Source organism: Micropterus dolomieu, linkage group LG18 (genome assembly GCF_021292245.1).
Source record: "Micropterus dolomieu isolate WLL.071019.BEF.003 ecotype Adirondacks linkage group LG18, ASM2129224v1, whole genome shotgun sequence".
Lineage (NCBI taxonomy): Eukaryota > Metazoa > Chordata > Actinopteri > Centrarchiformes > Centrarchidae > Micropterus > Micropterus dolomieu.
The window spans coordinates 9,379,117-9,403,500 of record NC_060167.1 but is presented as its reverse complement, the minus strand read 5'-3'; the positions used below and the strand labels follow the sequence as shown (position 1 = coordinate 9,403,500).

Sequence of the window (24,384 nt, the reverse complement as noted above, 5' to 3'; positions counted from 1 at the left end):
TATCTATAGTATATGTCTGAATGTAATATGTATATGAAAGTACACTAAAATTAATTCAGAACAAATATCTCCAAATACCTTGAGGTGACTATATTTTCAAACTCCCAAACCAGGACTATTAAAGCTGAGCAATAGACAGCTAGATTTTAAAGTATCCAAAGGTGGATCCCCCAAAACACATATTCATATGCATTGAGTGCCTGGGCAGAGTACACACAGGTAGGCAGGAGGGCCTCAGATGGGTCTGATTGTTCACTTAAAAGAGCAGGTTCATAAAGCGGTGTTTATGTTTTTATATTAGGTTAGGGAATAATGAGTGGGACAGAGCATGATAAACTCTATGTGCACAAAACAAGTTAAAATATTATAAATGTGGGGAAACCAGGACAATTTGGTAGTGGGAACCGGGAAAATCCAGACAAACCAGGACGCTCACTATAAACTATCTATCTACATTACTATTGTGAATACTACTTCCATTACTTCCTTCATAGCTCTTACCCTTTGGTTTGGGTGGTGGTTCTTCCTCCTCGTCTGGCTCCCCCCCGACCTCACGTGGGGCATAGTGCATGAGGCTCTGAACCACGTGGGTTCCGACCAGAGCGAGCCGACCAAATGCCCGATGCTCCACCACAAACAACATTAAAGGCGGGTGGAAGTAGGCCTGCTCCGGCAGCTCCTGATTGGACCAAACACAGGAATAGTTAGCCGTGTCTCTACTCCTTATGAATGCAATGGATACACAAAGTGTTTCCTCCAACTTCAGTACAGTTGCATTTCTTTAAACCAGATATGTGGACCTATAGCCAGAACTAATTACAGAAACTGACCACGTCGATACAGCGGACCAGCTCTTTGAAGTTGGGGTGAGTTTTGTAGCTCTCAATCTCTTCAGACTCCAATTGTCGCCCTGCACACTCCATCCTCACGAAGGGTCGCGTCACCTCAAACAGCTCCACCCGCTTCAGTTCTCGCAGACCCCAGAACAGCACCTGAACACACAGACGCAAATGTGCACAGATAAGACTCAGTTACATCACCGATCTAACAACCTTGATGTTCCCAGAACACATCTGCAAAGTGTGTGTGTGTGTGTGTGTGTGTGTGTGTGTGTGTGTGTGTGTGTGTGTGTGTGTGTGTGTGTGTGTGTGTGTGTGTGTAAGACCTCGATCCTGAAGGTCTTCAGAACAGGTCGAACCCCTTCTGGGATGATGTAACATCTCTGTTCTTCCTCGTAGGTCAGCTCTTGAGGATCCACACTGCTGGGGAGACAGGGCTGCCGGGGGGGAAATTTTTCTAGTTAACTATCTAGAATTAATTCATACATACTTGTTTTTGTTAATAAAAGATACTTTTGGTTGATTTCTTTTGGTAGTTTTGTTAATCATTTCTATCAGCAATACTAATGTACTCACCAAGCTAATAGCTAATAATCACAAAAAAAGTCTGACTAGTCGGGAAACACAAGCAAGTCAGACAAGTTGTGCAACCTGTGCAACCTTTTTCTGACTAAATAACTAAAATTAATCAAAACCAAATTGGTCATGTTGAGGTCAAAGCTACCCCTCCCCAAACCAGCATCTTACTCTGTTTTAGTGTAGCTAATACTGTTTAGCTTAACATAGTAGTCTCGTCTCGTCTACTACTTGTGCCCTTGACCCCATGCCAAGCAGGTTTCTTAAGAACTACTGGACATTATCAACCTCTCCAGCTGTTTTCTAATGGCCTGCTCTGTATTTGAATAGCTGTATGTCATCAGCATAGAGTAGAAGAAGCTATGTGAGTTTATGACCGCACCAAGAATCCCTGTGTAGAGGGAGAAAAGGGCACAGGACTGAACTTTTACCACGGTCAATCCTTTCCACGTCATTTAGTAGGAGCAAGCCTTCAGGTAGGATCCGGTCAAACTCCCTTTTAGTTATCTTAGTGATCGCAGAATTCAGCTACAAACAATGTTATTATTACTGATAGAAATTTCAGACAAAACTACTAAAATAAGGCACAAGTTGTAATAAATCAGACTTCATTTAGTTCTGAAATTATTTATAGTCTTTCCAGTAAAGAGCTGCAAACAGAGAGACACAGTGGTATCTAGAGACACTGAATGATTTGTCACCTCTCCAAACCCAGAGTAGTCCAGCTCGATGAGCTCGAAGGCAGCCAACAGCTCACCAGCGGAGGCCTTTCCCATAATGATGTCATAGAAACGGAGGCAGGGCTTCTGATAGAACTGCTCCACAGGTTTAAACTCCGGCTCGGCATATACTCGACCCAGAGCCTTTGGACTACCCTGCACACACACACACAGAAACACCAGGCTGTTATGACATAACTTCTTGAATGTGAAGAGACAGCAGCAGAATATAGAGAAGAAGAAGAAGAAGAAGAAGAAGAACATTAGCGTTACCATTGTATTGTAGTCGTAGATGTTGATGATGATGAGGGGTGGATCTTGTTGGAGCTGCTCCCTCGTTCCCTCCAGCAGAACTCTGTCAAACAACAAACACTCACACCAGGCTGGAGAGAGTGTCTCAGACATCACCTGAACACACACAAATACACATACAAACAGAATATTTATAAAAGTGTGTGTGTGTTAAAGGGGAACTCTGCCAATTTTATACATAAAGTTCAGCTCACTGGTCATGGTTAGTACTACTCAGCATGTGAAAACAGTTGTATAATATCTCATGTGGGCTTGGATACTAAAAAACAGAAAGCCTGCATTCAAAGTAGAGGTGTGGAATTTGAAAACATGGGTATTTACCAGGCAGGTAGGGTCTAAAGAAAGATGCTGCTATCCCATTTAAATAGGGATGTTCTGACTGAACACTGAAGACGTCAGACTTCACAGTTGTCTTATTTTGAAAGAGTGATTTCTTGAGTGCAGATTGATGCACATGAACCTTTTAACAAGTGGGACAGTTGTACCTACCTTGGTGACCTGGCAATGTGTAGAGAATAGGACCTTGGCAAAAGGATCTGATAAGCCGTTATCGTCAGCAGCCCTCAGGCCACGCCCCTGGTACAAGTGACATCGTAGCTGAAAGTACCTGCTGTCTGCAAAAAGAGAGAGAATATGAGGCCAGGTAAGGCTTCATGGTTGCCAAAACAAAGACAAACATCCATTCAATCTAACAACAGACAAGAACCACTGAGCAGTTCTCCTGTGCAGAAGTCAAGCCCCCTGCTGGACAAGTTCAGCTGACTCACCCTGGCAGGACAGACTCACAGGAAGCGTCATCCTCCCCACAGTCACCAGCCTCCTCTGCTCCTCCTGTTCCTCTTCAAACACTGGCAAAAACTCCTCCGGCAAGGAGGTGGTAGCCTCTTTACTGTACTTGGCCAGACCAAGCCACAGGTAGACCTCCAGCTTCGCAAAGATCTCACTTGCTGAACCTCCTGGAGACTGGAAGGACATACATTGAATCAGACAGCAAGAAAGATGGAACGGAATGACGGAACAGCGAGAATCATCAATAATTTAAGAGTTTACAGTGACTGTCGTCTATGATTTTAAAGACAGAACAGCGTTCAGCAATGTCGAGTGTCATCTGGGATTTTAGAGACTGCCATCAGTATTAGAACAGTTACCTTCATGTAGAGAGTGGTGACTCTGCCACAGTCCCGCCCCTTCTGCTCCTCTACCAATGAGAAGAGGATAGAATAGGCGGGGATCCTGACGTAAGCTAATCGCTTGCTTCCGCTCAGTAACCATAGAAACGCATCCGGTATGGTAGTCTGGGGCTGGAGAGAGGATGATGGAGGGGGAAGGGGGTGTCAGACTTCAGTCATACTGAACATAGTGCAACTTTTTACGTGGTAACCTATGGTGACCACCCTATGACCTCTGACCTCTTTAGCCAGTAGGCGGAGTTTCTTCAGGATTTTCCTACCAGCCATCAAACGCTGTTTGGTTGTCCGCCTGGTGATCCTCCGCCTGGCCCTCAATGCCTGTCTCGCCAACAAGACCTGGAGACAGACATTAAGTCAGACCGACAGGCAGGAAGACAGAGAGGCAGATATTAGATTGACAGGTAGATGGTGACAGGCAGACAAGCGAACAAGTAAGAACAAGCTCACCAAATTCTTCTTGATAAACTCCTTCCTGCATCTGTCCAGATTGTTGGGACGAGACTGAGACCTCCTACCTGAGAAAACACTAAACTCTCTGTAAACAGACGGAGGACACAAAGGAAAACAGTCAGAGACAGTCAGGAAACCAGAAAAAGAAACAGACAGGGGGAAAGACAGAGAGACAGGCATGGGGACAAATCAAATTGAATCAAACTAAATCTCTTCTAATGAAATTTTCAGAAGGAGGAGACTGACTTGCAACCGGCCACAAGCTCCAGCAGCACCTCCACAAGACGCTCTTTTGCGTTACTCCTCGGCCTCCTCAAGAGACGTTCCACCTCGTCAAGTCCAATCTCCTAAAACAGGAGTGGGTAGCAGAGGAGAGGAAATGCGACCACAGATTGCAGGCATTGCGGGATACACATCATATCATTCTCCTCTATGTGTTAATGAACAGAAAGTAAAGATCACTTGACACTCACCAGCCTGTCGGCCAGCTTGCTGAGCCAGTTAGCCTGATTGAGACGAAAGCTGTGATCTTCAAACTGACTCCACACAAACAGACAAGGCTTCTGTCTCACAAAGGGGGGTTGGAGAGGAAGACACTGGAAAGACCTGAGAGACCGACAGACAGATAGAGAGGCTCAGTGGGCTGTAGTTTCTGTAAGTGCAGTAGTTACTCCTCCAAGAGTTTCTACCAGATCATAGTAAATGGGCTGCATTTATATAGTGCTTTTATTCAATGTGCTTTATAATTTTTCTTCTTACAGACACTCACACTGATAGCGGTGAGTTACTATGCAAGGCACTGGCCTAACTATCACAACTGGGGTTCAGAAGGGGTTGGATTGTGTTAGTAGTTATCTGTGTAAGTGCTGCGATTATTTACCTGTCATACTCAGTGGGCTGGGGTCTCATGGCAGCAGACACAGATCTGTTCTCAGATTCGGGACTCAGCAGCTCCTCCCTGTTAAGCTCCTCCTCTGACTCAAGCAGACTCTGCACCTCCTCATTTAGATCCTCCCTGCTCCTCCTGAGCTCCTCCCTGCTCTGGCTCTTCTTGGATCTCCCAGCTTCCACTGCCTTCCCATAATTCCCTGCCAGAGACAGAACCAAGGGGGTAAGCCAGAGATCGAACAGTGAAGCCAACCAAAGCCTGCATGGAGGGTTCCATGTAGGCCCAAAAATGACTTCCCGTTGAACATGAGAGATGTAACCATATTGCTTGGATTATAAACTCTCTGTGAATCCAAGGGCGTCACTTTGTGAAAAAGTGGTGGGGACATAAGGGCTCAGAGTAGGGGCATGATTATACATTTGGATCACGAGACATGACAATGCACGAGAACGAATTGGAGCATTAAACACTTAATTTCCTGCATTCTTGAGACATTTTCTGCTCCAATTTATGGTGGAAATGTCTTTTATGTAAAGGGAAACAAAAAATTCAGCTTGGAGGTGACAATTCATAAATATAAGAATATAACAGAATTTAATGCAGTAACCAGCAGCTTGTTTATTTTAGCTGGTTACTTTTTTGGACAGTGCACATTTGTTTCTTCTATATTTGAACTGCATTGCAAGTTTTCTTATGAGCATGTAAACCTTTCTCAAAGCATTTTCATTTGTTAGTTAATTTGGTTTTAACTAAGTTTTCGTGGTGCAAGCTATTTTTCAGGACATTTTAACAAATGCTTTCAAAAAGTAATGGGGACAAAATCAATCATTTCAAAATGTGGTGGGGACATGTCCCCAGCATCCCCACTGTAAATGACACTTATGTTTGAATCTAAAAAACTATTCAGCCATCAGTGACGCTGCGTTGGTGTTTGGCAGATGAGCCTCATAGGTGGGTGGATTGAACAGTGACGATCCGAGTCAGACAAACACACTGAGCCAAGAAACTTTTTGTTGGCGCAGCAATGCAGCTACCAGAATTACGGTGTTTCTGCCATCACTCTACATCATTTAACCACGGTTATGTGGTTAAATGACGTAGTAGACGCTGGTGCCAACAGGAAGTAGCCCTGTAGCTATATTTTATTGGTCCAAAACTGGCTTCACTGCTCTCCATTCAAATCTGCAGTGTGGCTTCGTCCAGTAATATTCTATGGACAGACCATGAGAAGAAGCTCAGTGGTTTGATGTTGGAAGTAAATTTCCACATCAAAACCCCAGGTAGCCAAAATAGTCTGGCTCAACAGTGGCTTAAAATCCTTCATCAAGTGCTAACTCATAGTTGGCCCACTTTTTAATCAAAATTAGCTCTAGTCGCTAAATCAAACCTGGCAGCTACAGTATATTTGGGCTAGAGCCAGCTCTTATTTGGTTCTCCAGTGCCGGACAAATTGTCACCCATTTTCAGTTTCAGCTTCTGGTTTTCTGCTTTCCTTTGTCTAATGTAATAGTGAATTGGATATCTTTTGCTCTTTTGGTCAGTCATTTGAAGATAACTTTTGGCTCTGGGAAGCTGTGATGGATCATTATTTTCTGACTTGATTAAATGAGAATGGAATATGCAGGTTAATCAGTGATGAATTGGTAGTTGCAACCCTAGTATAGGCCATTGATTCATATCTTTATTTTACTACTTTTTCCTGTGATAACGGGATACTTATCTCGTGATCTCGAGATAACGACCGTTGTTTTCCCGTGATAACGAGATCCTTTTCTTATGATCTCGAGATAACAACTGTTATTTTCTCATGATAACGGGATAATTTTCTCGTGATCTCGAGATAAGAAACAGTAGTTTAACACAGGGGTTGGCAAGAACGTTTCTTAATGGTAATTTCAACATGGTTACAGTTGTCACTGATTATCTCAGTGGGTAAGGCACAAGACTCATAATCTTAAGATTTGATCCTCATGGAAGAATAATAAAAAAAAATTAATCTTTTTCATATTCCTCTTCAACAAAGTTGTTATGAAGATGACTGATTCACATGCTCACAATTAAGCACGTGCTGGAGTGTGCGCATCCCCGCGATTGGTCCACATTCATCAACCTATGGACTTTTCATTTCCCCATCATTCCTAGGCAGAGGAAATTCATCCGCTTCTCATTCAGGGGAATCCATTTAACTACACATTTCCTAATCTACCTATTTCAGAACCTTTGAAATAGCCATCAGGAAATGTGTGATTGGATTCCGCTAAATCTCTTCATAACAACTTTGTTGAAGAGAATGATTAAAAAACACACAAAAGAAGAATAAAAAACTTTGCAGAGAGTGGGTCAAACCTGCAAACCTTGGGATGCGAGTCCTGCGCTCAACCAACTGAGTTAACTACTGACTCAGTGAATTGCCAAAAAATTATCCTGAAGAAACTCTCCTGCTGTCCCCTGTATTCAGCTATGGTTCATTATCTCGAGACCATGAGAAAATTATCCCGTTATCACAGGAAAACGGAGTAAAAAAAATATTTGAATTGATAGCCGCTTAGGGCTTCCGTCCAGATGTGTCTGTAGGCCAACAACTGTCATATCCAGCATGTAAAATGCACTGCTTACCTATGGAGAGTTCAAAGGACAGCGGTCTGGTTCCCACAGACGGGTCCATCATAGTGACTTCAAACAGAGATGCGAACAGCAGAAAATCCTCCCTCTCTCCCAGGAAACCCTGTGGACAAAACAACAAGATGAAAAATTGGAGAACTGCAGGAAGTCACTCTCTGTTTTCTACCTGGAACACTTCCTTATCTGCATCTCTGTATTGTATATCTTTGGGAAGATAATGAGTATTTTAAAAGAAATTTCTTTATGCTTCTATGTAGATGATATTCAATTATATGTTTTGTTTAAGCCTCAAAATTATGTCTATTTTATTTGACTGCCTAAACTCAATACAAATCGGATGGCAGATAATTTCCAACAATTTAATGCTGATAAAACAGAAGTTCTTCTTTGTGCCCCATTCAGAGCAAATTATAATGATTCAATGATTATAATGATGACAATCACTCTGTCTGTGAAGAACCTGCATTAAAAATAATTTTAAACATACATTTCTTCTATTCTACACTGTTGAAGTGATTCAGGATCAGAAAAGTATAATGACTGATCTTTTGACATCAATTCTTGAGAGAAAAAAAGGAGGAAGACATTAAGACAGAAAGGAAGAGAGGAAGACATTGAGAAAAATGTGTAAAGTGAACAAATAAGCTAAAAGAATTAATAAAGGCAGGAAAATCACATTGACATAGAAACAGAAAGACTGGATGAACCCCTAACAACATACTATCTCATTTCAAATATCAAATTAAAGTAAAAATGAAATGAAATGTTTTTTATTCTGAAATATTAGATCACAGACACAACCATGACACAGTTTTTCTGTTGTTTTAAAATGGCTCAATAATGATGATGATAATGACCTCAGGGAGTGGGTGGGTCTCCTCGACCTCCACGGTAACAACTTCTGGTACCTCAACTCCCGCCTCTCCTGACTCGTCAAGCAATCCGCTGGCAGCTGTAGATGCTAATGCAACAACAGGATAACAAACCAATGTAGAGACTATAAATATGCATGGAGTTCAACGAGTCCCAAAAAAGCCTGGGATCATTTCATAATTTCAATGTCCAAAGTTTAGCTGCGAGACAAATAACTTAAACAACTGTAAAACCTCTTCAGACAGTCTCAACATTGAGAAATCCGCCTTTTTTCTTATCTGTTGTTAGAAGGTGGATTTTTTCTCTTTTGATGGAGCAAGGTTTCCAGTTTTCCCCTACTTCCTTTCTGTGTGCTAAGCTAAACAAGTCCTGGACCTGTCTCTGTCCAGATGAAACTGATTTCCATGTTTTCATTTCTGGAGAAGATTTACTATTTGTTGAAGTGGGCTATCTGTTTGTCTCATGTTTGGGAGAATTTGCTTCCTCAGATATCTTTGAACTTCTCTTTGTTGTTTCAGCTAAAGTCTAAATGAAGATATGAACTACACCCTCTGCTTGAAAGTTTAGTTTCTCATTTCTCCTCTTTCTTCTCCTCAGTAGACTGACCTTCCTTCTTCTCTTTCTTGCTGCTCCTCTTCTTCCCCAGTCTCATCTTCCCCAGTGCTCCTTTCACCTACAAGGACACACAAATAGGATTCACATAGGACTTCATTTGAGATTCCACGAGGTGATGTGAGAGTTGCTGAGATCAGTATCATTATGGTCACATAAGATTTTATTAGAAATTGTGGTTGATCTGATGAAACATGCAACAGGAAATAGCTGCTAATAAACTGATATATTGTCAAGGGCTAAAACACTGTTGTAATACATACTGTGATGTTTTGATTGTTCATAGAGCTCAACTTGGATGAAAAACAAGAAGTAGGAGATACCTTTCCCATGGCGGCGGAGCCTGTTTCCGTGATGACGGCAGAGGGAGAGGAGTAAACCTCCACGCAGAGAGCAAGGAGGATGCGACCGCGGTAGAAGATTCCTTCACCCAGACCCTGGTTCAAGGCCTGGAGAAGTGAAGAGTTCAGTTTGGATCAGTTTTGGTGAGTTTATTCTAATCCTGCAGACATTTTTAACATAGGAAGTGGATTCAAAAGGGGACTACAGGATAGGGTTACAACCGGTGGAGCCTGCCAAAGCGAAAACTTGAGATTTGACATGTGGCTCAGCCCATTACTACTGAGGGTTAAATGAGAACATTGCCACTCTGTATGGTAAATATATGGATACATCCAGCAGCCAGTTAGCTTAGCTTAGCATAAAGACTGGAAACAGGGTAAACAGCTAGCCTTGCTCTGTTCAAAGGTAAAAAGCATGCCTACTAGCACCTCTAAAGCTAAATTATTAACCCATTATATCTTGTTTGTTTTATACATAAAAAAAGTATTATGTTGTGATTTTAAGGGGGATTTGTGCTGGACTATTTCTTGGCTGGATGCAGTGAATTCCTGTGGTCTCAATTAGTTGCCTGACAACTGTAATGTCAAGACTTAATTAGTGAGCTTTAGAAGTGCTGCTAAACAGATTTTGTTGAACTTTGGACAGAGTCAGGCTAGCATTTTCCCCATTCCCAGTCTTTATGCTAAGCTAAGTTACCATACAGACATAAAAGTGATAACTCTCAGAAAGAAAGCAGAGTAGTGTATTTCTCAAATTTCAAATTATTGCTTTAAGGTTTGATTCGGTTGTGTCTGGTTTACCTGGTGGACGTCACCGAGAGTGGAGTTCTGAGGAGAACCGTACAGGTTAACCCAACATGGCCCGAAGGTGGGATTAAATCCTGCAGGCAGACAGACAGATATTTTCCTCTTACTGTAAATTCTCAAATAATAGCCGGTATTCAAATAATGTCTGACACAAACAAGTAAAAGCTAGTCTCTATTAAAGGCTCAAAAAGTAAATTCAGCATAACGTAGACAATGTACACACATCCCTTTAACAGCACCGACTTCATCAGTACAACAGTCATGTTATACAATTCCATTAAAAACATTTTCTATTTTGAACATTAACTCACTGATTCCACCACTTTTGGTCTCTGTTAAGCTACTGTCAGTTAAACTCTAACACATTAAAAGCCTACCAGGAAAGGGAGGAATATCTCAGTATTTTCATACTGAAATGGGAATAAAAATAAAAACATATTTATACGATAAATTAAATATATAAATAAAGGCCTGCGTCCGATGAAGACCTTTCTCTGCAGGTGATGTTCAGTAGAGTACCATTGAAGTTAAAAAAACAAAAAACTACTGTGAATAGCATCACTGAGCATGTAAACAGGGTTGTACCGTTCCTGGTGGGGTCAGAAATCTGCTGCAGGTCCAGGAAGTGCGTTGCCAGGGCGATGTCTCCCATCTTGGCATCATCAAGGATCTGGACTCTGATTCGTTGAGCCAGAGGAGGAAACTGCTCAATGAAGGAGATCTCCTCGTTCCAAACTGGACAGCTGGTGGCGCTGGCGACCGACGTCTCCCCCTGCATATGCACACACATAAAAAAACAGTCTTGTAGGGTGGTTTGTGTGTCTATTATTAGATGAGTGCATGTTGTTAGTCTTGTGAGTAATATATGTTTTACCTATAAAGTTTTTTTTAGTCACTTCACATAGCTGTAATTTATTTTACCGCTTGCTACCTGAGTTCAAGTTAATTCCCTCTTAAAGCTTCTTTGTTCGTTATCTCTTGACTGATCACCAAGAAAAGCAGCTTCTTGATGTGTTATGTTTACTCTGAAATTATGTCACCAGACAGATTAGTTAATGCGGTACTATATTTCCCCAAAACTGAGCTAAACTTTAACTACATATTATGGTGGAGTTCTTTAAGCTGTTTCCCTACATGTTTTACCACAGTATGATAAGAACATTTCAGATAGTTGCAGTATCAAAAGACAATAAGCATTTTTTTTACCAGAAAGTTCCAAGAACTATGAAACTAAACTAGTAATAAAAAGTCCCCTTTGCGTATTCCTGTTTGTGTATCCACCTCATCTGAAGAACCATGAAGATTAGACAATTTCAAATCAGCAAATAAAGTTCTATTTCTCTTTATCACTTCATTGTCATCAGCACTCCCTCGCTTTTATTCACTCACTAGCTGTTTTCTCACCATGAAGACCCACCGAGTGGTGCGCAGTAGTTGCAGACATAGTTTGTTCCTATACATCAAGTACATTTACTCTAATATTTAACTTAAGTACAATTTTGAGGTGCTTGTACTTTACTTTAATATTTCTATTTTCTGCTACTTTATACTTCTACTTTACTACATTTATTTGACAACTTTACCTTGCAGATTTAGATTAATATTAACATATATATTTTACAAATAAACAATAATGAAATATTACAGAATAAGATAAAACTCCAGTACTTAAACATAGCTGTACCTTTACCAGCTGCAACATTAAAGTTATGTACACATAATTATTAGAATCCACTTTACTTTTACTTATGGTACTTTATGTATTTTGATGATGATACTTTTGTACTTAAGTAAGATTTGGAATGCATGTTTTTACTTACTAACAGTGTATTTCTGCTCTGTGGTATTAATACTTTTACTTTTAAGTAAAAGGTCTGAGTACTTCTTCAACCACTGCGATTCATTTTCTATGGGACTTTGAAACATAGAACTGACCAGAGAAGAGAAAAAAGTTAAGGGTCAAAAGTTGATATGTTGTTTATTTATGCAGATGAGGCAAACTTTCCCAGATGACGGTCATTTACCAGAATCCTGACAACGAGGAAGTGAAGCAGTGGTGGATCAGAATGTTTAGTCTTTACCAGCTGTGCAGAAGGTTATTGTTATTATAGTTTCTGGGACCCTCTTTTTATGTCCTTTGCCTCCAAGATTACAGGTACAAAGTACTGTTTGGCACAAAGCCACATAAATTGTTAAAAATTTAATTGAAAGTTGAAAAATATTTATTTGATGTTTGCTAATGAACTAGCTTGCCAGTATAGACACGCCCGCAGCATTGAGTCTGAAGTGAGAGAGGTGACGTGCGATTTGTTTGCTTCCAGTAGGTCTTCACCGTCATTCACTCTCTATCTCTCCTGACAGTAGCTCTCCCTCTCTCTCTTTGTCTCAAAACACACGAACAGAAAAGCTTTACTTTGTCTTTAATGTTAATAAACCTCCAGAAATAGTTCACCCCTCATCTTTATATTTATATTAGAGTCACCCAGTAAGCTAAAGCACCAGCTCAGTCTGTATTTTGATCAATCAGCAACATCCAGACATGCAAGCTCCACCTGGAAAGATCCTGAACTATTAGACAATCTGAACTGGCTTTGCATCTATCACACAGGATTTAAATTTAGTCCCTGGTTCCAGCTATTGAAAGTTTCTGAGTTCCTCAAAAGGTTCTTCATGTGGGCTGCTGGAGGAGAATATCTGTTACAAAACTTGTTTACACATGTCTGAATACCTGTTGTCCAGCGAAGGTCACCTTTACGTAGGGATCAATGAAGACCGTCCGGTCAGTGACCTTTGACATCTTGGCCATTAGCCCCGCCTCCATGGTGGGCAGACCTTCTGCCTTGTAGATCTGGACACGGAAACGAGCCCACGGACGCTCAGAAGCCATACCACGAGGAAGCAGCAGGTTCCTGCAAGAAAAACAGAGTGTCCGAACCCGGTTCTTGTTTAATTTATATGATTATAGTGATGATTCATATGACAATGCATTACAATGGGTTGTTACTGACTTTTCTATGTCCTCACTGGCTCCAGTCGAGGAGGATGGTGGCAGACTGAGCATGCTCAGAGCCTCTCCCTTCACCAGCACACTGAGGCTGGCCTTGACGTAACCCTTGATCCCTGACCTAGTGTCTGCCGGGTCGGTGAGAGGAGCCCACTTCTGGTAGAAGCGGTGGTCTGGAGGTGCAGAGAGGTCAGTGAGTACTGCAGTATTTTGATCAGAGAGCTGCAGTGTGAGCGGTAATGGTACCTGGCTGGTTGTACACGGTGGCAATGTCAATCTTAAAGCTTCCAATGTGGGTCATCAGGAAGGCCAGAGTTCGCCTGTGGAACACCTGAGAAGAGGCAACATTACAGGTGATCACTTTGGCCACGCCCAGGACTCTCACCATGGCAACGGAAGTAGAAACAGAAGTGAAGAAAAACAATTAAATAGTGGAACTGACCTTTATCTCTATGACTTTATCGAAGAGGATTTGTGGGGCCTCCTCAAACTCAAACTGGAAGTTCTGAAAGAGGAAAGGACGTAAACAGCTGTGTTTGACTTTACTGTAGTATACTGTAATGTATTCTACTGTACTGTACTGGATTCTACTGTACTGTACTCTAGTGTAATGTATTCTATTATAGTATACTCTAATGTATTCTACCAAGTTGTAATGTATTCAACCATCCTGTACTGTATTCTACTGCACTGTATTCTAAGGTATTATACTCTACCGTACTATATTCTGCTGTACTGTAGGCCTACTCTACTGTAAAGTATTCTACGATACTGTACTGTATTCTAATGTAGTCCACTGTACAGTACTGTATTCTGCTGTACTGTAGGCCTACTCTACTGTAAAGTATTCTACGATACTGTACTGTATTCTAATGTAGTTCACTGTACAGTACTGTATTCTGCTGTACTGTGTTCTAATGTAGTCTACTGTACAGTACTATATTGCAAATAATTCTACTGTATTGTATTGTTGTCTATTGTATTGTATTCTACTGTACTTTAATGTACTGCACTGTATTCTAGCGTATTCCACTGTACTTTATTCTACTGTACCGCATTCCAATATATTGGACTTTACAGTACTGTTTTCCAAATCATTGTATTCTAATGAATTCTGCTGGACTGCACTGTATTCTAATGTAGTACTGTGCTGTGTTCTGAATTATTCTACTGTATTGTTCTGTATTATCTCTGCTGTACCTCGTTGTAGAAGGGGCAGTTGGTTGATTTCTGTGTCACTGTGTGTTTTTTCTGATTTCCCATTCTGATGAAAACTGCAGGGTTGATGTTCACTCCAACCAGCTTCTGAGCCTCCAGGATGTTCACATTCACCTGAATGAACACACACACACACACACACACACACACACACACTTCAGTGATGTAAAACTTCTTCATGGTTTCTTCTGAATGACTGGCAGGTCTGCCTTCATCTCCCCTTGAGGATCATCAGAAAAGTTGTTGTGCTGCTGGAAATGAGACTCCCAAATGCTTCACTACGATCATCACTTAAACTCTAACTTGTGAGTTTTTGTTGTTATAATGTTCCGTAAAGCTGGCTGAGAAAAGGATGTCTGGAAACTGAAACATGAACCTGGAGGAGCGGTCAAAAACGGATGAATGAATGGACTCACCTGGAAGCTCTGGACTCTGGGGGTCCCCGCAGCAACACTTTTGGTCAGCGGCCTGCAACGACTACACACACACACACACACACACACAAAAACACACACACACATTGTTGATAGCTGCTCCATTGTAGATGACTTGACATAATCCAGGTAAATAAACAGACAGACAGATAAGGTAACCAGACCTTGGCAGAGGAGTGAAGATGATGTTGGAAGCATCCATGTCCAACAGGTCATCATCATAATCATCGTCATCGTCGTCATCTTCATCCCCAGTCTGGACCAGGCTCCGCCCCAAACGCCGAGCCTCTCTGTCCAGCTGACCTGGGCGAACGACAGTCTGCTGACTGACAGGGGGGAGAGAGAGAGAGAGAGAGAGAGAGAGAGAGAGAGAGAGAGTAATGAATGGTAACCCCAAATACTCTGTGTGCTCACTCTGGAGCCACAAAAGGCTTTATAAAATTTTGTTGTAGTTGTTGGTTATTGTTGTTGAAAAATGAAAAAATAAATTTCATCACCTCCACTAAGAGATCTTTTCATAAAGAATAGTGACAAACCTCTAAGTGGAAGAATTTTATCAAAATCTTAGACTGTAACTTGAATGTACATCAAAGTCAGATGATTCCTATAGACTATTGGTTACAGCCAATGAGAATCGTGTTCAGACTGATACTTGGGCATGTCCAGTATTTTGGTTGGTGATATTAAGTTTTCATAGATTCATCAGTATCAGTGCCAGTATTGCTCCAACAGAGAGAATTAATATGTGAGTCATGTAAATTCTCACCTTTCAGGGTCATCAAATGCCTCATTCCTGATGACCAGAGCTGATCTGAGGATGAATGAAGGAAGAGAAACAAAATGAAATGAATGAATCATTTGTTCAGTCTGGCCAGAGCTAGAGGTCTAACACACTAAATGCCGAAACCCTCATATTTATATTAATATTAACTATAAATTCTGATTAATTACAACTTATTTCAAATTAAAAAACATGGCTGACAAAGCAACCGCATCAAACCGCATAGCACTCTTCACTTTCCCAACCTTCGGGAGGAATTCAGTTACGAGCGATGTCCTCAATGCTGTATATTTCCAAGAGGTTACTGTGGTCTCTAAAATCCCTTTTCTTTCTTATTGCTCACTCCACAACATTGTTAAGTAAATCACAAATTATGAGAGATGTCAAGTGAGGCAGATACTGCTGAGGCACTTGAGGTACTTTAAAGAGGTGGTATAATGTTAATTTTCAGGTTCAAAATCCTATTTAGGGATTTAGGGACATAAAGAACAGTTTCCAACATATAAAAGACATCAAGTACACATACATATAAGACAAGCCCCTGTCTTGAATAAGGCAGAATACAACTTTATAAACAGCAACACTGACCAACGTTCACCTGCTCCATATCCTTCAGAGTTGAAACAAAATTTCTATAAGGAATAAAGGCAGTCAATTTCAACGAGTTCTGAAGAAGGTTCCAAGCAGAAGTTGCAGCAAACATGAAGGCTTTTTTACCTAATTCTGTTCGGACACGGGGGACCACCAAGTGTAGGACGTCCTTTGAATGTAATCCATAATGGCCATGAGTACTTTTAAAAAGATACTCAAATAGATAGGAGCTAGTCCAAGAAGTGCCTTATAGATGAAACACAGCCAATGAGTGTACCTTCTTGCATAAAGAGAGAGGGCCATTTAGCTTTATAGTAAAGGGTACAATCATGTGTCCTATAATTACAGCCAGTGAAAAAAAATGCAATGCACAATGATACACAACATCCAATTTCTGTAAGCATTGGGCAGAAGCATTCATATATATCAGATCACCATAATCTAATATGGGAAGAAAAGTGGCCGTCACCAGGTATTTTCTAGTACAAATGGATAAGCATGATTTTGATCTGTAGAGAAAGCCAAGCTTTATCTTGAGCTTAGAGAACAGGTTGCTAATATGAGTTCTGAAACACAGTTTACCATCAATGATTATACCTAAATATTTATAACTGTTAACTAACTCAATTTCATTTCCTTCAAAAGTTGAGATGCTTGAAGTAGTAACTGGAAGTTGTCTTGAGTTTGTGAATACCATTACTTTGGACTTTTCTGCATTTAAGACCAACTTAAGTTGTTTTAAACAGGTCTGAACAATATTGAAAGCAGACTGCAAAAGATCAAGGGCTTGTGCAGTAGATGATGCAGTACAGTAAAAACAGTGTCATCAGCAAAAAATGATACATAGCATTCGATAGATTATCACAAAGATTGTTTATATAAATTGAAAACAATATGGGCCCAAGTACTGAGCCTTGAGGAACCCCCTTGGAAATGGGCAAAAAGGAAGAGAAAGAGCCAGCCATCTGAACACTTTGGGTTCTCCCTGACAGATAATTTGCAAACCAATCTATTAAATGCTTAGAGAGGCCAATGCTCAGTAGTCTATTTACCAGAATGCAGTGATCAACTGTATCAAAAGCTTTTGAATGATATATGAATTGCAGCGCACATTTTCTTGTTATCCAGTGCCCCAACAATATCATTTATCATTTTCAATGCTGCAGATATGGTGCTGTGTTGTTTCCTAAAAACAGACTGAAAGGGGGATAAGACATCATTTGAATTTAAAAATTCCTTTAGCTGCTCACCAACCAAGCGTTCAAGGAGCTTGGCTAAAACACACAGCTTGAAAATAGGCCTATAGTTGTTTAAATAGAGGGATCGCCCCCTTTTAGTAGGGGTGTAACATGGGCTGACTTCCATACTTTCCATACTGTCATTTTCAATAAATGTTAAATTAAAGATATCAGATAGAGGCTCTGCAATGAAGTCAGCTGCTACATTTAGAAAGAAGGGATCAAGTTTATCAGGACCAGCAGACTTTGTTGTGTCTAAGAACTCTATGAACTTTAGAAACTGATAGAGGAGAAATATAAAATAGTTTGTCAGGAGGTAAGCATGGGTCAGAGGGGTGCTCCTGCACACTGGGGCCAGAAGAAGGAAGGCATGAGGATTCAAATAAGGATCCTGAAGAAATAAAGTGCTCATTAAAGCAAGCTAACATTGTTGGTTTATCAGTCACCTTGCTGGAATCAATCATAACATGAGGGGCTATTTCACTACAACTAATGATTCCAAAGGAGGCTTTAATGATTTCCTGAACTTGCTTGGATTTTTTAGATTTTTTGTAGTTTTACTAAGGAAATACTCTGATTTTGACTTTTTAATGAGAGATGTAAGCCTATTTCTCAGTTGCCGAAAGTAGACCCAATCAGCATCAGTCTTTGATTTCCTGGCCCTTGACCAGGCAGCATCCCTATCCTTGAGAAGGCAGTAAATCTCAGGCGAAAACCAGGGATTGTTTCGGCCTTTAACTCTAAATTTGCGTACAGGGGCATGTTTATCTATGATCCTAAGAAAACCATCATAAAAGTAGTTCCAGGACAATTCTACTTCATCTATAAGAAAGATTCTGTTCCAGTCAAAATGAAAAAGGTCATGTGAAAAGGCTTGTTCACAGAAATGCTTCATATTCCTTTTGAAAATAATCCGAGGCCTCTGTTTTGGGATTTTAGCATTCCTAACTGCTGTAATTGTACAATGATCACTCAGGTCATTTGCAAACACACCTATATCTGAGAATTTGTGTGGAGCATTAGTTAAAAACAGTTCAGTGCTCGATAGATGATGATTTGAAGAGCAAAGAGCCTCAGTACTTGCTGAGGGTGGTCTATAGCAACCTACGACCGTCATTGTTTGCCCCAATGCAAACTCCAGCTTCAAGGCTAAAAGCCCTAGCTGCTTGCTAATGGATACCGAATACACAATGTTACAAGGAAAACGATTTTTTATAGTCCATATTTCCAGTCGGCAAACTCTGGCGCAAGAGTTTCAGAGTGGTGAGTTATTAACCTAACAAAAGTACTTTTCATCCATAAAGTTTTAACTGAGCTCTGTCTCTGCATCACAGTAACAACTTTATGTCCATTGACTGCCTGGAGGGTAGCTAGTGTTTGGAGGGGAGAGGCGTGCTGCAGCTCAGTGTTTTTGAGGGCGTGTTGGACTAGTATGGAGGACTGATCCTGACAAAATCAGAAATAAATACATAAATAAATAAATGCTCAAAAAATAAATAAGCATCCAATTAAATGCACAAAATTTAAAGTAGATAAATAAATGTAGGTAGTAATTAAATTATACAAGTAGACAGGGCTGGACTGGGACAAAAAATCGGGGTCTGGGGGTCCTCCTCCAGAAGATTGTAAGCATTAAACACTTAATTGCATTCTGGAGACATTTTCTGCACCAATTTATGGAGGAAAAGTCTTTATTTTTATAAAGGGAAGCACAAAATTCAGGTGGCAAGTGACAATTCACAATATAAAAATATAATAAAATATAATGCAGTAATCAGTAGCTTATTATTATTTTATGCTTAAGTTACTTTTTTGAACTACGCAGAGGTTTCTTCTATATTTCCATTGCATTGCAGGTTTTATTATTGTGCAAATAAACCTTTCTCATAGCTTTTTTATTTGTTAATTAACATTTCTTGGTGCAAGCTATTTTTCAGAACATTTTTTAACAAATGCTTTGAAAAAGTGGTGGCTACATGTCCCCAGGGTCCCCAGTGTAAATGACCCGCCCTCCCTGCTCCCTCCCTACAGGCTGAGCTACTCCATGCTTACCGCTTCACCTCCACTCTCCTCCTGCTCTCTCTATCACTCGGCCCTATCACTTTGTCCCTCTGTTTTGCTAACACATGCCCCCTCCTCTGTATGGAGGTCTGCAAGCCCGTCGGGTCCCGATATAGACTGTGGGTCCCGACGTGGCCCAACATGCTGGGTCGATTCGGGCTGGGTTCGGGTCAATTTCTTTTTGGATAGATTGGGCTCAGGCGGGCTCGGGCTCATTTAACTTCTCTCCTTTCAATGTGCCTTTATATGCGCAGAGCAAATATAGGCTTCTGTGCAAAATATTGTTCTTGAGTGCCACTCCAGCACCTCTAAAGTGCGCTCCATCACAGCGCCCTTACACAACACTAGGGTAAGTCTAATGGATGGAAATTTACTATTAGATTTGGTAGCTAATAATGGTTTCTGATCGCCCTTTAAAACAATGTGCAGGTACGCCATGCGTTTAAATAGGCCTAATTAATTATTTGATCGTAAATTATTAATTAGGTCTAATTATTTTCTGAGGATGGCACATTTCAGGCGCTCCGGCAACTAATAATTTACAAATTAGCTTGAGCACTGGTTGTATTGATTATATTCTAAATAGCCTAAGCAATAGGAACATAGGCTACTTGGCGACTACTACTAGGCGACAGTTAATCATGCAGAGCAGTGAGAAGTTGGAGTGTGTGTGTATGTGTGCGTACATCCAAAAGAGCGCACGCCAGAAGTGCAATTTATACTTCTGCGTCAAATTGACGGCGTAGGCTACGGGGCTACGCAGAGGCTACGCAGAGGCTACGCAGAGACTACGCCGTCGCCTGACGTGCACCTCCTCAAAAATGCCGACCAAATCATGGTTTGATTGGTCGGCTGGGTAGCCTCGCAATGCCTCCGAGCCGACCGGAAGTATCCCGCACTTTGAAGTAACATTTACTGTCTAACTTGCATTAGACCAATTTAGGAGCAACATTAGGAGCAACATTAGGATTGGCCTAACACTAACTGGTGGTTGCATCTCTGTGCTGGACACAGAGATCTTCTCATATGACTCTGGACAAAACAGGAAACAAGAAGATTTAAATAAAGGCTGAGAGTGCTCATTTAATGTGCTACTGGAAGCTGTAATGTTCTGTTTTCTTCATCTACACTACAACCAGATACTGATGTTTTTACAGGTTAATGGAAAAGATGTTTCCGGTACAGTGTGGACAGGATCTTACTCATCGCTGTCTTCGTCTTTCAGGAAGTCGTGTCCCTGCCAGCTTCCTGCTGTCCCCTCAACGGGATGATACCGAATATCCAACTCTATATAGATCTGCAGAGAGAGAGAGGAGCACAAAGTCAGTAATCTCTTATACAATAGTGGAAGAAGTATTAAGATCCTTTACTTCAGTCAAAGTAGCAAAATTACATTGTGCTCAACTTCATTCAAACCCTTACATAAGTAAAATAAAAAAGTATTATAAGCAATTTGTACTTAAAATATCAAAAGTAAATGAGCTCAATTTGCAGAAAAATGGTCCATGTACTGTTATACAGTATAATGTTTATGTTAGTAGTTAAATACTTCCAAAAACAACACATAACACTACAATCTACAGCAATGCATTCAATTCTATGTGTGTGGTTGAGTGTGTGTGCCCTTACATCCGTCAGGCTGTAGTTCGCATCTATTAGTGGTTCCCGTAGTAACAGCCTCCCCGTGGTAACAACATGCTGGAGACTGACAACCAGCTTACCAAGCAGTCTACACACACACACACACACACACACACACACAAACGCAAACAAACACACATATGCACACATTTAGTATAAGCAATAAAAAAACAATTTGTTGTGTGTGCGCGTATGTGTGTATGTGTGTGTTTTACCTGTTGGAGAAAACTTTACTGCAGTTGTAAACACTGATGGACAAAACTTCATCGCTGATCACTTTACCATAGTGAGGCCACTGGAAATGCTGCACACACACAAACACACACACATTGCTATTATTTATTAATTTATGCTCTAAAATGACCTAAAAAGGTAAAACAAGTAAAAACTGAAACAACAGAAAAAAAGTTTTGATCATGAAAGTTATTCTTAACCTTTGGGACACGAATACATTTCACAAAACAATCTTTTTCTCAGCTTCAGCAAAGCGTCATTACATTGCTTTAGTACAGAACATCAGTCACGACATGATAACATATCATCATACATGAGGGAAGATGGTATCTGTTCAGACATGGTCAGGTCAGGTCAACTTCTATTTACAACACCGAAAAACTCAAACTACTGGAAGGAAGAGCCTGCTTATGTCTTGAAGCTAGACATTTTCCACCACAACCATTAATCACCATGTGCAAGGTTTATGCACACACACACACGCACACCTGGTCACACCTGAAGAACAAACACAAGCCTGACTCAGTAGCTGCACTGAGAAATATAACTCAGATACTCAATACAGTGTTCACGTCACACAGAGGTTACTGTAATTACATTATCTGACGTGTCTACAGTGTTTATGTCAACAAACAGGTGGTGATGTAGTGAAGCGGGTGGCGGCTGCGGTTCAATAAATATCTTCACCCTTTTGTACAATCACATGGTAAAGAGAACCTGAAACTCAGAACTCTGATCATTGAGTCAAACTGTAGACTTTGTTTCTGATGATAAGGTAAATGTTTTCATGGCTGTAAACACTACAATACCCATGACTCTCAGTAGCTGTTTCAAAATCACACTGACCTTGTAATATAACACATATTTCATAAAACCCAGCCCTTCAACAACAAATCAATTCAACTTTGTGTTGTGTGGTTCATATGTCTAGATAGGGATGGTGCATTCATAGAAGTGATGTGGCTCTATCGGTGGCAATATCAGTGCACTATTACGATCCAGACTGAAATATCTTAACAACTATTGAACGGGTTTCCATGAACTTTGGTTCAGACAGTCATGAATCCTAATGATTCTGGTGACCTCCAGCGCCACCAACAGGCAGCAGTTTCACTCATCTTGCGAAATATATATTAAAATTTATTGGATGCATTCTTGTGAAATTTGTTACACACACATCCATGTCCCCCTTCTGCATGATTTGTAATGACTTTGGTGACACCTCCACTTTTTATCCACTGTAGACTTGTTTAACAATCCCTATAAACTATAGTGCACTATATTTACTTAGTATTCTGAGTCTGGAATAGGCCTACAAGACATGTGCCTGACTGAATGGATACAATCGCCAACATCTGTGTTTTTACATCTGGAGTCTATTTTCTTGCATTTTTACATACGTAACTACAGTGACTGTGTGTAAACACAGAAAGAGGACAGAAACTGCTGCTGCTCTGCTAACGGGCTGCTTTCACTACGCCTGAGTCTGCTGCCATGTCTCTGTGAGGCAGTACTTTAAGCTTTGTGAAAAGCGCTATACAAATTCAATTTATAATTACTTTGGCACAGCATTGTTTTCAGCTAAATGCTTATGTCAGCATCCTAACATGTTCACAATGACAATGTTAACATGCAGACTTTTAGCAGGTATGATATTTACAATGTTCACCATGTTAGTTTATAATGTTAGCATGCTAATATTTGCTAATTAGCACTTCACATAAAGAAGCCTGAGGCTGAGGCTGATGGGAATGCCTTTAGTTGTGTAGGTATTTACTCAGAAACTAAAGTATTGGATAAATTGGAATTTACATGAAAATCATCAAAGATATTAGAGTCCATCCTCTGCGGATCATAAATATCTGTTTGAAATTTAATAGCAATCCATCTAATAGTTGTCAAGACATTTCAGTCTGGACCAAAGTGGTGGACCGACCGACCAAAATTGCCATCGCCCATAGTTTGGTAATTCTGGCATGAAAACTGTTTATTGGAGAGGATGAATTGTTTTGTGTATGTGTGTGTGTGTGTGTGTGTGTGTGTTTCCCCCAGGAGCTCCACCAGGAACAGGAGAGTGCAGTAGAATAAAACACAATCAAGTCAACTGTAGGTGTGTGTGTGTGTGTGTGTGTGTTGAAGGAGAGGCTGTGTGTGTGTGTTCTTTAGGAGTGGTACTGTTCCTTATCAACTCCATCAAAATAGTTTCAATCTGAAGCGGACAAACAATTGCAGCTACCTAATATAAGACACACATACATGCAGGATAAATAAGATGAAGGTTGTGTGATCTTAAATGTCAGCAGCTCATCGTCCTCACAGTTTCTTCTACCTGAACTGACCCGTCTGTAAACTTCACATCAGAAGGTCACTGATCTCCTCAGAGCTGAATTTGTTGTGTAAAAACTGTATTTATGGACAGAAGTTGGGGGTTTCTCCCATTCACTTCAACACAGTCTTATGACAGCAGCATCAAGTGGACATTAGAGTAACTGACTGCCTAAAATGATGACATCATCGCCCTGTTGTGGGTTCTGATTGGTCTGGATGTGTCCACAGTGGACAGGTTACTGACCTCGTTGAAGATGGCCAAGTTCTCACACTGCAGGACTTTGGTTTTGTGGGTGAAACCTGGAGGAGAGACAGTCAGGCTCTGTTAGCAGTTAACTGGCAGGTAAAACTAACCTGGCCATGAGCTAAACTGACTACAAACACAATTTAAAACATGTAGGAGGATTTCAAGACAGATGGCCTTTGATGACAGACTCCCAGGCACAATGTTAATATATTTGTTTAAATTCGTCAGCATTCATTTACACTGTAATCAAAGAAAGAGAGAGAGAGATGGACTCTTACAGGGAGTTTCCAACACAAGAATTTTCCCACGAGACCAATCCATTTGAGGGTTCGCCCAATACCCACAAAGCTCTGAGCACATAAGTGTGTCCCATGTCA

At 40.7% G+C, this 24,384-nt stretch overlaps 1 protein-coding gene across 2 annotated transcripts in view; it reads right to left on the bottom strand.

The window, feature by feature from the left end:
* fer1l4 (fer-1 like family member 4) overlaps positions 1-24,384 on the bottom strand; it is a 41,507-nt gene that overhangs the window by 14,595 nt on the left and 2,528 nt on the right. For both annotated transcript variants that reach the window (XM_046075940.1, XM_046075941.1), the window contains 31 exons: positions 24,005-24,060; positions 21,414-21,502; positions 21,187-21,286; positions 20,760-20,854; positions 15,653-15,697; positions 15,051-15,212; positions 14,869-14,929; positions 14,435-14,566; positions 13,677-13,739; positions 13,481-13,565; positions 13,239-13,407; positions 12,959-13,139; positions 10,816-11,002; positions 10,225-10,304; positions 9,406-9,531; positions 9,077-9,143; positions 8,455-8,558; positions 7,592-7,700; positions 4,967-5,174; positions 4,560-4,692; positions 4,333-4,433; positions 4,084-4,171; positions 3,856-3,972; positions 3,595-3,747; positions 3,214-3,409; positions 2,936-3,060; positions 2,408-2,542; positions 2,117-2,290; positions 1,166-1,276; positions 831-992; positions 502-679 (listed from right to left, as the gene is read on the bottom strand). In XM_046075940.1, the coding sequence (XP_045931896.1) occupies positions 502-679; positions 831-992; positions 1,166-1,276; positions 2,117-2,290; positions 2,408-2,542; positions 2,936-3,060; positions 3,214-3,409; positions 3,595-3,747; positions 3,856-3,972; positions 4,084-4,171; positions 4,333-4,433; positions 4,560-4,692; positions 4,967-5,174; positions 7,592-7,700; positions 8,455-8,558; positions 9,077-9,143; positions 9,406-9,531; positions 10,225-10,304; positions 10,816-11,002; positions 12,959-13,139; positions 13,239-13,407; positions 13,481-13,565; positions 13,677-13,739; positions 14,435-14,566; positions 14,869-14,929; positions 15,051-15,212; positions 15,653-15,697; positions 20,760-20,854; positions 21,187-21,286; positions 21,414-21,502; positions 24,005-24,060 (3,792 nt within the window). The remainder of the gene's footprint in view (positions 1-501; positions 680-830; positions 993-1,165; positions 1,277-2,116; positions 2,291-2,407; positions 2,543-2,935; positions 3,061-3,213; positions 3,410-3,594; positions 3,748-3,855; positions 3,973-4,083; positions 4,172-4,332; positions 4,434-4,559; positions 4,693-4,966; positions 5,175-7,591; positions 7,701-8,454; positions 8,559-9,076; positions 9,144-9,405; positions 9,532-10,224; positions 10,305-10,815; positions 11,003-12,958; positions 13,140-13,238; positions 13,408-13,480; positions 13,566-13,676; positions 13,740-14,434; positions 14,567-14,868; positions 14,930-15,050; positions 15,213-15,652; positions 15,698-20,759; positions 20,855-21,186; positions 21,287-21,413; positions 21,503-24,004; positions 24,061-24,384) is intronic.